At 41.7% G+C, this 16,025-nt stretch overlaps 1 protein-coding gene across 3 annotated transcripts in view; it reads right to left on the reverse strand.

Annotated features, from left to right (window-relative positions):
* ADCY5 (adenylate cyclase 5) overlaps window positions 1-16,025 on the reverse strand; it is a 171,545-nt gene that overhangs the window by 37,552 nt on the left and 117,968 nt on the right. For all 3 annotated transcript variants that reach the window (XM_033162718.1, XM_033162711.1, XM_033162727.1), the window contains 5 exons: window positions 12,689-12,800; window positions 12,421-12,548; window positions 7,859-8,017; window positions 7,070-7,211; window positions 2,902-3,042 (listed from right to left, as the gene is read on the reverse strand). In XM_033162718.1, the coding sequence (XP_033018609.1) occupies window positions 2,902-3,042; window positions 7,070-7,211; window positions 7,859-8,017; window positions 12,421-12,548; window positions 12,689-12,800 (682 nt within the window). The remainder of the gene's footprint in view (window positions 1-2,901; window positions 3,043-7,069; window positions 7,212-7,858; window positions 8,018-12,420; window positions 12,549-12,688; window positions 12,801-16,025) is intronic.

A 16,025-nucleotide genomic window follows, 5' to 3' on the forward strand; every position in this document is an offset into this window, starting at 1 on the left:
TTTCAATAGTACTACTATGCAGTAAGTAATTTGAGGATTTATTATCTTGTTTGTCCTCCTGATGCATGCAGAATGAATGAATGCAGAATGATAAGCCTACATCCTCTGAACCAGGGTGTTGCAAGAAATTTGGTTGCGAGTTGCTCTAATGTTGTTTCTAATGTTACATTTTTACGTCAATAATTTCCATAAATCTATCATAACGTAACGTGAGAGCATAACATGTAAATAGCATGCAAGTATCTATTTCACAGCTAAGATATGCCCAGTGAATTTCCCAATATGACTACCAAGAGGGTATTCAAGCTGCTCAGCACTAAACTATGAAGAAAGCTATAAACCTTCTAAGAAAGCAGCTTGCTCCTGTCTTGATTAGATACTGCAACACACACACACACACACATCACCACACCTTCCTATAATGGCAACTTATCCAGTCAAAATTGGGTGCAATTACTTGTGAGTAAACGCAGGTGGCACTGTGGTCTAAACCACAGCCTAGGGCTTGCCAATCAGAAGGTCAGCAGTTCGAATCCCCGTGACAGGGTGAGCTCCCGTTGCTCGGTCCCTGCTCCTGCCAACCTAACAATTCGAAAGCACGTCAAAGTGCAAGTAGATAAATAGGTACCGCTCCAGCGGAAAGGTAAATGGCGTTTCTGTGCACTGCTCTGGTTCACCAGAAGCGGCATAGTCATGCTAGCCACATGACCCGGAAAGCTGTCTGCGGACAAACGCCGGCTCCCTCGGCCAGTAAAGTGAGATGAGCGCCCAGCCCCAGAGTCGTCCACAACTGGACTTAACAGTCAGGGGTCCATTTATCTTTACCTTTAAGTCCTACTGAACAACAGTGGTAGTCACTTCTAAGTAAACATTCATGGGACCGCACTTTAAGCTGGTTTTGGACACTGTACCTTAGAAACACCTAATGTTCTGTGGCAAACAAAAGAACAAGTTCCACATCTGCTTGACTCCTCCAACCCAATGGGGAAGGGTTTATGGACCATCCACAGGACACACTAAGAAGAACTCACAGAGTTCAAGTCAATTCTGCTGAATATTCTGTTTTCCACAGGCATCTGGTAGGCCACTGTGGCAACAGGATGCTGGACTAGATGGGTCATTGGCCTGATCCAGTAGGCTCTTCTTATGTTCTTATCTAGTGATGGGTTACACCCAGGAATGTGGTGTCTCTCATTTCTAAAAGGAGCTGGGCTGAGCTTTGAATGAAAGTGCCACTCTTGCCAGCCCTTAGGCTGCTAAACTCATTCTCCAGCTAAGCAATAATACCTCTATTGAAGGTGGGTGAGGGGCTCCTGCTTCATGTCTGATCCAGCAGAATGTACAGCTGAAGCAAGTACTGTGTTTCCCCCAGTAGTCAAGCCCACAAGCCACTTTCACAGTACATTTTTTAGTTTTAACACTGAACTTTGGGCTGTTGGTGAAAGTACTCCTTATTCTTTAATGTGAAACTTTCCCTTTATTGTTGTTCTGTGCTGGGGCTGCCTCCGGACTTCCAGTATTTTGCCAAAAGGATTCAAGCACATACTGGAAAATTAGGTTTGCACAATTAAACTGGATTAAAGTTGCCCTGATGCAACAAACCCACTTTAAAAGTGGACTTCTCATGGTTAGGAAAATGACAGGGATGAATGAAGGATTAATGGGAAGAAGTATGACCGCCACACAAACAAATCAGTACGAATGCTCATTTTCAAATAACCGCCTTACAAACTAATCAGAATGAATTTTCAATAAAGACCAGACATAGTCTAACCTCTCCCTAAGATTTGTCCAAGCAAATCAAGATGAATGCTCAATAAACAGGTCATCTGGAAGAGCTCTGCATTTCATCTTCTGCATCATCATCATTGTGTGAGAAACCCTTGCTTAGTCTAACTGGGGGAGGAGGGAGATCAACAACAACAGAAATAAATTAAAAACAGATTAGACAAGGTAGACCCAATGTTTTTCACTAACACCGCTTTGCAAGAAACATAATGGGGTTTAGTAAGCCATTCTGCATTCCCTTTTAGACAGTGCTGTTTGTGAGACTCCCCCCCCCCAAAAATGCAAGGTAAAGTACACAGTTGTCTCCTTTCAGACATTGGTGGAGGAAGCCGCTTGGCTGCCTGGGGTGGCAAACCCGGGGGCACCCGGGGGCGTGGTTTCGCTCTGTGGCGCGCATGCACAGTGTTGCTGCGTATGACACATGCGGGGCTGCCTCGTTCCGCGACTTGCTCGTGGTTTGCCGGTGGCACGCGCTGCTCCATGGCGGGCATGCACAGTGTTGCGACGCATGCGTTGTATGCAGCAACGCTGTGAGTGCGCGCTGTGGAGCAGCGGCGGCGGCAAACCCCGGTGGGGCTCGGCTTGGGCGTCGCGGGGCGCCAAGTGTCGCCCCCCTCCAGGGTGGAAACCGCGGCGCCCCGCACTCAACACCCCCACCTTGCTACGCCACTAATTTCAGATTGTGTAGTAAGAATGGCCTTGTCTAGAGCTCTAGGGTAAGTGTTAGCAGCAGATGTTTTATGCAACTCAGGTTGTACCAGTCTTTTCCTACTGCTGCCTTTAGTCAGACCTGAGCCAAGCAGCAGATACTGATGAGATACAATCCAACCCTCAGGCTGGTCCTCACAGTTTACGTAAAGGACACTGTTTTTTTGAAACAGTATTACTTGGGGGTTGTTTGTTTGTTGTTATTGTTCTTTAAAGTTTGAACTGCTGTTTATGAGCTCAGGGTTTATAGAGTATGTATCTGGTTTGATTTGTACCCCCAACTGCTCCCTAACATAGTAATGCCATAGCCACCATAGAACAAATATAGGAATATATATTTACATATGCACATGCACACTTCACACACAACAGCAACAAATGCTGCATAAAACTTAACAGCTTTACCATTCTTTTCATCTCCTTGGAAACTTGGTTGCTGCCAAGATGGTTGTAAAAGGAGCGATCTACTCCCCAGTGTGGTGGGTTGTGGCCAATGGAATTAGCGCGCTGACGATTCATCTTGGCTATTGTTGCTTTCTCATCTTTCTAGAAAGAAGAACATAGTAAAGAGATTATATTTTGAAACATTTCAGTGGCTATATGTCATCCTAAACCCTGTCTTAACTTCTTTTTAATCCTCAACCAGCATATTAACCAAAATATTTAAGACTGGTTGGCTGTGACAAGTATTCTTCTCATATTACTCACTATATTACATTCCCTTCACCCTATGGTCCCCTGGCAGGTTACAACAAATAAAACATAATATTAATATTAAAACACAATATCACGCAATATTAAAAACAGCTTGTTTAAAATAAAAAGTTACAGAAATAAGGTGTCAAAAGCCAGGGTAAAGAAGAGGTGGGTTTTCAGCACTCGCCGAAAGCTGTATGATGAAGGTGTGGGAAAGGAGCTCCACGGCTTAGGAGCCGTCACAGATAATGGCTTCTCCCAGGCCGCCATCCCAACATGCCACCCTACACCCATCTTAGCACCCAAAAGGGTCTGTAGGGAAGGAGGTGGTATTTCAAGTATATGGAGCCTGAGTCATTTAGGGTTAAAATTTGTTCGAAGAATTAAACAAAAAAGTCATAAATGGCAAATCAAAGAAAGATCAGCAAAGGAGTATTTAACCCCACGATAACCATGCCTTCTCTTTTCTGCATCCAAAAAGTACTGTTTAATGTAGAAGAGCTCCAACTACAGATGTCTAGTGCCAGAATGTTAAGAAAACACTGCATTATGACCGAGAGTGAGGTTCAAGTGCTTCTAAAAATATAATACTATGAACTCACTTAGTTATGTATTTAGTTGGCTTTTTTCCTTTCAGAAATAGCCACAATGATTTATTTTACATTCCTAGTCTGTCTATTTCTGCCTTCCAGCTGAAACTGATTTTTACATCTACAGATATTAAAAATATATCTCATTAGATGCCAAAAAAGGAAGAAAGAGCAAATCAGTAATCAGCAGCTAAATATTTATTGCATGGCATGAACAAATGACATTGTCTGTACATTTTATTATAGCTCAGCTAGGGGTTTTGCAACTAGTAGTTATCTAAAAAGCTGCCATAAAACCAAGCCTTTATCTTTCTTTAAAACTGTTTCATTACCTTACAAACCCCTCCATATTCACAGATAAGAGCTGTCATATAATGAACTTTCTCTAACGATCATATTTCTGACATACTGAGAACAATGTGTTTTAAATGCTTTGAGCACTTAGGAAAGACACTTTGTATTATTTCAAGAGGTTTCTTCATTTCACGGCTTGCCAGTACATCCTGCAGTCCTAACTTCACTGGAGCAGGATGTGGGAGAAAATGGAGCAGCAATTTTTTTAAAAAAATCTCGCCTTACTTTCTAATACCAATAACAATTCAGCTCAGGAGAACATTCAGACTGTACTGGGTCTGTTGGTCTCATTGCTGGGACAGTGCAGACAGATGGAAGACCAGACCAGCTGAGCACGGATAGCATATTTCCCTCAGCACCCATTCTGACATGCCTTAGTTAGGACAGCTACCACTCTTGTAAAGACTAATCTGATATATTCTGGGACATCAAATGAAAACAGTGCAGCCATTCTGTGAGTGCAAGGTTTTCAGCTTGCCAGACGGAACAACCTCTGCTCTCCTCCCCCTCCACACTGTTCTGTTGGGTTCTTCCAGGCATTCCCCGCCCCAGCCAATTCTGCGGGCTTGGAGAAGGGGAAAGTCCAACTATGCTAGCGGAAGTCCTTGCATGGGCTTCTGCTAGCAGAATTCATTGTTTGAATCCTGCCCCGAAGCTGCAACTCAGTAAACAGAGTTGCACTGTTAATTCGCATTTCTATTTTGGAGGGTATTTTTTTTAATTCTGTTTGTGTTGTTTTAATATTGTTCTGTCTATAACAGTAAGGGGGGACGGACCGACCAAACAAGCCCACAACTCTTAGCACCAGTTAAAAGACATTAGACAAAGACCTGGTCCACATGCCACACTACTCCAGGCCTTGGCCTTAGGGAGAACAACGAGTGGGGGAACTCCCATAGCACAGAATGCAGCTGCTATGCCATGGCAAGCTAAGGAAAGGTTTGATTTAGCATTTTGGTTTAGGATGTTGTCTGAATTCAGACTTGTGGTTGAGCTCTCTCCAGATTTACTGTGAGCTACAACCACAGGGTCCAGGGTGGTAGTGGGGTAGCAGCAAGGGTGTGTTTATTGGCAGTTCTACTGTGGGGTATAACTAAGAACAGATAAAAGGAAACACACTTATCTATGGCTATAACAAAGTGATGTAATAGCTCTCCAAGTCAATAAGAGGAACTCTTGCGATAGGCCACAAACTGTCTTAGGTATGTTGCAGTTCCCACCAGATAAAACACAGTATTGGGCAGGTGAGGGGGGAGCCTACAGCTTCTGCAAACCAAGCTGCTTGTGCTAAATAAAGCACATTTTGCAAACCTGCCAACTTTGCTGCTAATTGTAAAAAGTTTATGCAAATGAAGTCATTCACTTCGAGTGCTGACAAACACAGTCACCATTCTCTTGAAAAATGCACTAAACTTCCAGAAGCTCATATAAAACTGAAGCTGTAAACATATATGCTCCATTCCTAAAAATGAGGTCAACTGTCTTCTTAATAGTGTCCTGAAGCTCAGGGTACAACTTACTCTTATTTGTCTGGAAATGATTGGTAGCATTTTTTGTTCTTGCCTGGATTTGTAGCTCTGGATACAAAATGGAGTGCGCCATATTTATTTTTAAGTATCTGAAGAACAATCTACTTTAAGAACCTTCTGAGATTAAAATCAGAGCTTCCCTAATTTAATGCTGAAATATTTATAAAGGTCGCTGTGTTCAGACAGTCTGTTTTTTACCCCTTGCACAAAGGGAAAGGTTTCTCCAAAAACTCTGAATGATTTACAAGGACAACTCATAAGTATCCAAGCCTCTTATGGTAAGACTGCAGTCTTAGAAATGTTTTGTTCCTTGTCATTAGCTCTTTTGTACTTTCAAATGTAAGTATTACCATGGACCAACATCAGCCTCTTTTAGCTATGCGTACGGGAGATTCCTCAAATCAGAGCAAATAACATATGTAGAGCTAATTATTTCACTGCAAGCAAAGCGTAGGGAAAGACTGCATGCAGGGTTGAGATAGGGAAAGGTACAGAAGGATCTATAGGCATTGCTGTTAGCTCTGAAGACTCTTCTTTGTGCTGAGCTGAGATAAAAGACAAAATTAACATCTTTCTGTCTCTGATTATGCTTCTTTCTATTCCACTTTCTTCTTCATTTCAATTAAAGCTCTCTATTCTGCTGTGTAAATTGTGGACATGCCACTCAGTTCATGTTCATGCATATACGACACCCTCTGAGCTACTTTGCCCAAAGCAATGTAGGCTTCATCATTCAAATCCATCTAAGTGGTGCTTTCTAGACTGTTTTTTCCCCCCAACAGCAACATCATAACAGAGTAAATTTTTATGAACTGGACTCAAACTTGGCTGAAATACATTAAGTCCGAGATATTAAGATTATCTGATTATCTTGCTGCATTAGGATCACATGAAAGTCATCTCATTAATCATTCTGTTTGTTCAGCTGGGAGGATTTCTAGAACACCACTTGGAAAACAATTGACTTGCACTCCTAGGAGTTGGTGGAAGTATTTCTGCTCTAAACATCACTTTCAACATTTTTGTTCAATTACATTATTGCTGCATTTTTAGAAAGAAAACCCCAAGCAACCTGTACCCAAGTTCAGCAGGACACAAGTTCAGGTCAGGCTGTAAAAAAATGTGATTTCACCAGAAGGGGACACATTGAAAACAATTATTAGAGGTTTCTACTTGCAGCAAATAAACTGTGCAAAAAGTGGAATGTGTAAAGTCCTCAAAAGAAAGGAGAGCATCTAATCCTCTAAATAGTGAGAGCAACATGAACTCAATATGAACCATCTTACACCATAGACTCTTCCACTTCCCTCTTAGCAGGTTGTCATGGGTATGTAGCTATGGTACCATCTTTTTATATGGCACAGCTGGACTATTAACCTATTATAACTTTTGGTTGACTCTTACCCTTTTTTGGCTGCATTGTACAATGAGGAAGGTCTCAATACTATGCTCTTTGAGGTAAGCATTACGTTCTCCTCCAAAACCAAGCTCCACTTCATAGTCACCATTCAGGTAGTTCAGTGTAGCTTTTGTTATGTGGATTCGCCTTGAATGGAGACAAAAGGCAATGAAATAATAAAAATCATTGAATGACCTGAGAAAGAAGCAGTCTGGAAGAGAAAACTATTACATACAATGGTATGGTCAAGTTGTACTGAAATCCTACCCTGCAACTATGATAGTTCCACAGTTTTGTGCTTAATTTTGAGGTCAATAACATTAAAACAAACATTATACCTATGTTTTCCTATGCTTATTTTATTTGTTCAACCAGTCAACCTATGCCACCCCAGCTCACCAATACACTGCCTCCTGAAGCTGGCATTCTGCTACATGGGCAGATCAGACCCAGAGAAAGAGGAGTTAGTTTTGCGCCATTTGTGCTATACCATTTCTATAGGCCAGGTCAGGATTTTAAAGTCCACTTTTTGGTAACAGACATTACCAGGAAGAAGGAAAGAAATGGCATCCAAAGTTTTCACTTGGACACGCTGTACTTCCCATCTCTCCTTTTGTACAGAGAGCGCAACATCAAAAGTTAGTAATTTGCCCGAATCTAGGTAGAATTGCTCGTTCATACTTCCCATATCCAATAATATAATTAAAGGGTAGATGTATTAATGTGAGGCTGCAGAGAAGTTACTGGAGCAAAATCAAATAGAACAGTAGACTTCAAAGGCAGGACTCTCTTACCCCGCTTTGCCGCCTGCTTCCATGTGATTAGCTAATGTGACATCATTTGACCACACATCAAATTGCCATTTCCTGAGGCCCAAGACTCCACAATGAACTCTCCCGCTGTGGATCCCAACTCGCATGTTCACGTTGACACCTGTCACCTCCCGCACTAATCTGAAGAAGGATGCAGGAGGGGGGGGGAATGAAAGACATTGAAAAGGGCACAAATTTTAACCTAAGAGACTGTCCTCAGTTTAAATAATGTAAACACACACATACAGTGTTGCTTAAATGCTACATTTCACTAGGTAAAGCAGAAACCACACTGTGAAGCTTGGCTAGACCAACAGCACAAATCACTGGATGGAGGAGTTAGCCAAGGATGTCAATTTGCTTTCAGTTCAAAGCACAGGTTTTTTTTTGGGGGGGGGGTATCTGGGACACTGCAAAGAGCTCTGGCCTCTGATTTCCACACCAAACCTGGACATAACTTGCCAGTTTTCAGGGCCTCATTAAACATAATAGCCATGTTGTGAAGAGAAAAAGAACAAGATTCCAGAGCTCTCAATTTATTCACAGAGTACCAGGCATCAAATGTTCCAGAGATGAAACATAATACATATGTGAATTATTCACTGTAGCAAGACATGCTGAGCTGCTGCTTCTGCAGCAGAGCAGACAGGTCTGTCTTCTTCAGTTACTCCCAACAGGCTCCAATGCTAATGAGCTCTCAGATGTACAAAGCTTGCTCCCAAAATTATCACTGGAATCCTTTGTGGGATTTTGCCTTTTAGGGCAAAAGTTTACTTGGAAGAACACAGCAATTTGCAATGAAATTATATCTAGGGATTAGGGAGGAAGCCACTGAGGCGACTCTTGGCCTTGAAAGACCTTAAATGCTTGCTCGTGATTGCTGTCACTGGACATGTTATGGCTGCTGTGGGGAGCAGCCATAGCTCAGCCACTTCCAGAATGGTTGTGCTGTACAGAGAGTAACAGTGGAATGAGAAGATGTCATGGGTCGGATTGTCTAATGAATCAAGCACGACCGCATTGCAGACAGAAACTGCATTCTGCACTCTGCTCCCCCAATTCTGCCTTTTCTTTGCAGAATGCAACTTTACTGGTGGAAAGGTTTTGCAGACATGGGAAGCGTGGCATTTCAGATCAGCTACTGATTTAATAGACCTAGTGCAGAGTGAGTTGAGTAGTTCTTCGTTTAAACCTCTCGCCTTAGCTGCCCGTAAGGTAGTATCAAGCTCTATTCTTCCTGCCTCAGTCCCTCTCCCCAACCCCTATGCACATCTGTAATGAGAGGATCATACTGCTAACACAACTCATGGGAGTTCTGATATAGTGCTGTGTGCAGCAATCGGAGTACTTTACATGCTTTCTATGTAACTGTATTAGGAACAAACCACATGTGACATCAGGAGATCTGTGATCAGCTCTCCCATGGAATTTTACAGCTGTCAGGCACCAGTTCAGAATGGGGTCATGGAGCTCAGAAGTGGTTTTCAACTTTTCCTTTCTATCATTTTCATGATCTAAGCTCTCCTGCTCCAAGCTTTGGGGAAACTGGGAAACAGGCAGGAACCAACAGGGGGAGGAATTTAGGGCCTGTGGTTAACAGGCATAGAACAAATTATAGGAAATCCGTTCCAGGGGCTGGGGTTGGCCCTTAGTGGATGCTATGATCTTAGATCACCAGTGTTCCCCAGGCATCAGATAACATCAGACATTTATTTTCCCTGTGAACCTCATACGAACATTAGGTGTGAAGACAAATGTAACATAAAAACATAAATTCACAGGAGGTCTCTCAGCCAAAGTGTAACCACTGGCTGCACATTTCCTCTCAAACATAATGTGCAATCAGAGGAGCTCCTTGTAACCTTCACTTTCTTCTAGCTTCACAATTTGTATGACAGCATTTGTATGAATCAAACACTGGCTCAGTTGTAGTGTTGCCCCTTCCTTCATGCTGCAGATGCCCTGTCACTTAAAAAAAAAGGCACATGTATGGTTATTCATTGATTGGTTGCTTTATTAATAATAAAGGCAAAATTGCTGCAGAGATGCGAGAGAAAGCTTCTTGATATCATCACTGATGTTGGTCCATCAGTGATGTCCACAGTGCATGCCGAATTCTGCTAAAAATTTGCAGCACCATTGTTTTCACAACTTTTACCTCACAAGGAATATATTGATAAAATGAATGCAGTGAGAACACTTCCAAACAGGTTGCTTTCATCTTTATCCTATGGTGTTCCACATGATTGCGTACCTGAGAATGGCTAGGACTGTTTGTGCATACAGCAAAACTAAGTATGTGAATCAAGCCTTGGTTGTTGAGGGCAGAATCTAAGCCGTGGTCCTTGTTTATTTTAGTGCTGCTCACATCAGGCCAAGCAATGTCGCATTTTTCAAAACTGTCCTTGACAACATTCAGTGCAAGCCTGTTCATATCTACTCAAAAGTAAGCCCTACTGACTTCAATGGGACTTACTTTGAGGGGAGTATATATGAATGCACCTGAGGTGCCTAAATCCCACAGAATCCCTCCCCACCCCACTATGAATCTTTTCTAGTTTGGCCCTGATACAATGTGGTGCTTTCTCTAATTCACTGGGGCTGCAAGCAAGGCTCTGTGGCATTTCCACAGAGCAGCAGTGTGTTTTATATAAAGCACTGATACAGGCACTGAAGTGCACTCCTTTTTTGTTTACAAATTGTTCCCTGTCAGCTTTGAAAAACCTGGTTCCCACTTTGTGTGGGATGAAAAGGATTCAACAATCTTATCTCTTTGCTAAATCTGGAGTGAGAGACTTTTTGTTCTCACTGCCTCCTCCATACTCTCTGATGAAAAGAGAATGCTTCTCAGACAAGCGAAGGTAATAAAAATCAGAATGCTGGAATGGCAAGCACTAAAACTGCTGGTCCTTTTAGGATGCTCTTTATGCTTGTGAAAAATTAACACGGCACTATTTTGCTTTCGTAGCTTTTCAGCATCTATTTCGTGGAAATTATTGTTATTATTTATTGAATTTATATGCCTCCCTATACTTAGAGGTCTCATGTAAATAGCTGAAAGGATGACTAAGAAGCAGATTGTTTACCTTGAAATGGAGATGTCAAGTATTGGTTGAAAGAATGGGTGCAATCCAAAGAAAAGTTGCTGCTCTATGTCATACAAAAATCTATATGATTTAAGATGACAATCAACTGCTTGCATACGCAAGTTCAAGGTGCCCCTAACTTTGTTGGGATTTTGCTCAATATCTTTAACCAAGCCTTCAGTCGTGTAAAATATCAAGTTTTTGACCACCCACAGATTCTTTCTCAGGCAAAGTTCAACATAAAATAAAAGAGATCACAATGTCCTTACTTTTTCTGGTTTGGCATCTTAGCACACAGCTGTTTGGGGACATTAGCTGGGTCATTGCCATGCTCACCAATCTAGTTTCATGTATTGCCCTTCAGCTTGAAGCAGATGATCAAAGAGAACTTTAACTGCAGCTACACCAGCAGCCATCTAGACACAAAGAGCATCTGCACAAGCCAAGCTAATCTAAAGAGCTCAGCAAAGTGCTGAGCACATTGGTGATAATATTTTTTACCTAGACTCTGGAGGGGAATTTGCATCCAGTCCATGGCATGACAGGAACCAGCTTTGCCCCACTTTGATCCCAGTTTGGATCAGGGCCCTGCACAGTTGCTATCTGCATGACAAGAACCAGCTGCATCATCATGCAAGCATGGATGTTGGACATGTATGCCAGAATATGTAGTCTTGGAAAGTGGTGACAACACACGGTTTGTATCACCACTTTGCCCTAATATGAACCCGCGACCTAAATATGCTTCTCCCATTCTACAGGTTTGGCACTTCCATAGGCTGCTGTTAATAAGCTGCTTGTAAATTAGCACTGAGGATCTGTCTACCAAAAACTTCACCATGGTCAGTTTGTTGCTTTACTGACTCCAAACAATAGTAAGTGACTCCTTGAAAAACCAACATGAAGGAAGTAGAACTACAAAAGGGGCGGGACAATGCAAGCCCCCCCCCCCCACAAAAGCAAGACTCCCCCCAAATTCCAGTATATTTAAATTCCTTAAACATTACTCATATTGACATTTCAAGCATACACTCTTCTTCGGGGACATTTGCTTCATACATTTGTGTCCTTCTTTTTTGCACTTGACAAATCAAGTAAATATTCTCTAGTGTTGTGTTTCCCTGTGCTGAAGAGCTGCACAAGGACTTTGCTGCATGTATAGTGCAGGGTTGACAAGTACTCAGTGTGTCACACCACAGCGGCTGCAAGTGGAACAATGCCCCCCCCCCCAGTCTTCTTTATTGCACTTGTATCTGGAGCTTTCCCCCAGTACCAGAAGTTTTCTCTCCTATTCCACCCAAACCTTTGGTCTCAGCTAGACTTTGACTTGCTGGTATGAAACAGTCTTAATGATTTACCAGATATAAATTTAATTGGAAGCACACACACACAATATCTATATCTATATCTATATTTGTTATTTATCCATTGCCCCTCCCTGTGGTGTTTGGTACTTACGAGATAGCCTCTATCATATCCATTCCCATTTCAACGCAGCAGTGTGCATGGTCTGCTCTTGCCTCGGGTAACCCAGACACACAGTAATAGCAATCGCCTAGGATTTTTATACGTAAACAGTGATTCTCCTGCAAAACAATAAGAAGAAAAGTAAGTACTTTTACTGCTGCTTAAAGCAATGAAAATTTTGCAGAAGTCTAAAGCAGTGTCATGCAAAAGGCACTGTTATAATACATTTGGGGAAGCGGAAGGAAGATGGAAAACTTACAGCTGCAAGTTTATCAAATCTGGCAAAGAGTTCGTTCAGCGTCATCACCAGCTCCTGGGCAGTACACTGGGAGGCCAGGCTGGTAAACCCCTCAATGTCGGCAAAGAGAATGCTGCAAGGTAGTAAAAGGGAAAGAAAACAGTGGGAAACACAGGTATTGGTAAATATGTGTGTAAGAGCTCAATAGGTTGACTGCACTAGCTAAACTGCATATATTTCATGGCTCTTAGTTTTCTTCTTTGCTATTTGTGCTCTGTGTTTTAACATGAAAGGGGTCGTATGACCACAAGGAAGACCAAGTGACTGAAAATATAGCATAAGACAATTCGGACCAATGCATATTTTATATCAGCTTTACTTTCCACAAATCAGTACTTTAAATATGCTCAGTTTAATCGCTCTCTATGCCATTCTGGGATAAGTTTAAATTTTAACAAATGATCTAGTGACTCAAGTTTATACTAAGTGGTATATAAATTTATCATCACTGTTGTTGTCAATGGGGTGCACAACACCCACCCACCCTTATTTTTTCATTACAAGGATATAATACACTTTTACACAAAATACTAAAATGCATATAATATAAACATGGTCAACTTTATCTACATTTATAGATGACTAGTATACTATCCTATCCATTCCGAAGGAAATCAGCCCTGAGTGCTCACTGGAAGGACAGATCCTGAAGCTGAGGCTCCAATACTTTGGCCAACTCATGAGAAGAGAAGACTCCCTGGAAAAGACCCTGATGTTGGGAAAGATTGAGGGCACAAGGAGAAGGGGACGACAGAGGACGAGATGGTTGGACAGTGTTCTCAAAGCTACCAACATGAGTCTGACCAAACTGCAGGAAGCAGTGGAAGACAGGAGTGCCTGGTGTGCTCTGGTCCATGGGGTCACGAAGAGTCGGACACGACTAAACAACAACAAGTATACTAGTATACACCTCATTTGATTCCACTAAATTAACATTTTAAAAAATTATGCAGCTATACAATTTAGGCAACTTTAAAGGTTGCAAACTTGCACTTACACTGCTTTGTACTTTTGTTTCAATGGCTCAGCTGACCATTACTAGGTGCTCCCCATCCCTTTCCACTTACGCTGAGTCAGAAATGTGAAGCATTGCTTAAGCTCATCATATTAACAGGCTAAGATACTCACATGTTAATAATAATGATTATAGCAGAATCAAGAATAGCTGTTAAACCAAGTGAGGAAAGCCCTGCCTCCAAAAGACTGTAATCCCTGCCTCACAGGCCTGTGAAATTACTTTATTGGTTGGGTAGAAACCAAAGGAGCTTTCATCTCCTGCTCTGCTACTTTCCACATGAATTTATTATTGATCATTTATAATTATTGATGATTAGTAATAATTAGAAATGTACTGTGTATGGTCATCTGATCACCTCCATATTTTAGATGCTACTGTTACGCATTCTGTGAAATCTCTTTTGGTTATTTTTAATATGTTGTGAACCACCATGAACTTTCTTTTCACAACAGAAGGATTGTGTGGGTGTGGGTGTGCAGAGTTAGGCTGCACTCCGATGGTATCTAGATTCTAGAAGGGCATCCCAGGGGCAATTGTATCTCCCTCTTTGACAATGGATACAGAGAGAGATCGCTTTAGAGGCAATGACTCCCACAGCACAGTCAACTGGATGAGGGTAGGGTGGTGCTGAACCACCTCTTCTGTTCTCTCGCAAAAAATAATGTCCAACCTTATAATTGCTGCTAAGATTATAACAGCTAAAAATGGAGAGGCAAAGCATCTCTCTTACTATATTGAAATCAACTGAGAAATTTGGTCCGTAATAACTGATAACAAAACAATACATATAAATAATCTTAACAGGCTTTTGAAAATATTGGTGGTTTTCTGGGTAATGTTTTGGAACAAGTTCAATGATAATGTTCAACCTGCTTATGCTGCTTACAAGCTGCTGTAATAGTATTTCTTTATGCTCCTTACCTTTGATTTATTTTTCTTATAAAAAAACCAATTATAATATTCACTGTACTACATAATCCACAGGAGGAAATAATAAGGCTCACAGTATGTTTCCAAGTCGCATTGCTTTTTATACATGACCTTGCAAACTAAAATTTAGCTTTAGCAGGATACCACAACACCAACATGATGTTCAAAAGATAAATCAAGCTCAATGACTCTAATGAGGAGATCCCAGCAGACTTTAGGGATGCCAAAATTACCAATCTCTTTTAAAAAGGTGATAGAATGGACTGCAGAAACTATCAAGGCATCTCTTTATTAGCTGCGGCTGGCAAAATTCTTGCAAGGATCTTAGTAAACCGTCTCCTAACAATATCTGAGGCTACCCTTCCTGAATCCCAAAATGGTTTTTGACCTTCTAGGGGGACAGTGGACATGATTTTCACCGCTTGACAGCTTCAAAAAAAATGCAGAAAGCAAAACCAACTCCTGTATATGGTGTTTATTGACCCGATTAAGGCCTTTGACACTGTAAATTGAAATGCCCTGGGGACTGTCCTTCTGAAAATCGGCTGCCCAGATAAATTTGTGATCATCCATCAGCTTCTCCATGATAATATGGCAGCAACAACTGCAGATAACAATGGCTCGCAAAGTGAACTATTCACAGTGGAATCTGGTGTTAAATAGGGTTGTGTTATTGCCCCAACTCTATTATTTTCATCACCATGATCCTACACTTTGTCGAAGGGAAACGCCCTACTGGAGCTCTTTAATCTGAGCAGGCTGAAAGCAAAGAAAAAGGTTACCATAACTTCTGTCATAGAGCTTCAGTATGCTGATGACAACCTAGTGTGTACACACTCAGAGGATGACCTCCAAACCATCCTAAATATATTCACAGAAGCATACGAAAAGCTTAGCCTATCACACAATATCCAAAAAACCAAAGTGCTGCACCAACTAGCCCAAAACAACCCCTCTGCAGTGCCACAAATCTAATGCAATGGTGTAACACTGGAAAGTGTTGATCACTTCTCCTACCTGGGCAGTTATCTTTCCACAAGGGCTGACATTGATGCTGAGATCCAGCATCACCTGAGCTCCACAAGTGCAGCTTTCTCCTGAATGAAGTGCAGAGTGTTTGAGGACCGGAACATTTGCAGGGAAACCAAAATGCTTGTTTACAAAGCTATTGTACTACCAACCTTACTGTAAGCTTGTGAAACATGGACCACTTATAAACTCCATCACCAACTCCTTGAAAGATTCCATCAGGGGTGACTTCAAAAAAATTTACATATCACTTGGGAAGACAGATGAACTAACAGTGCACAGGAAGAAGCAAAGATGACCAGCGTTGAAGCAATGATTCTT

The sequence above is a fragment of the Lacerta agilis genome, chromosome 1 (genome assembly GCF_009819535.1).
Source record: "Lacerta agilis isolate rLacAgi1 chromosome 1, rLacAgi1.pri, whole genome shotgun sequence".
NCBI classification, from domain to species: Eukaryota; Metazoa; Chordata; class Lepidosauria; order Squamata; family Lacertidae; genus Lacerta; species Lacerta agilis.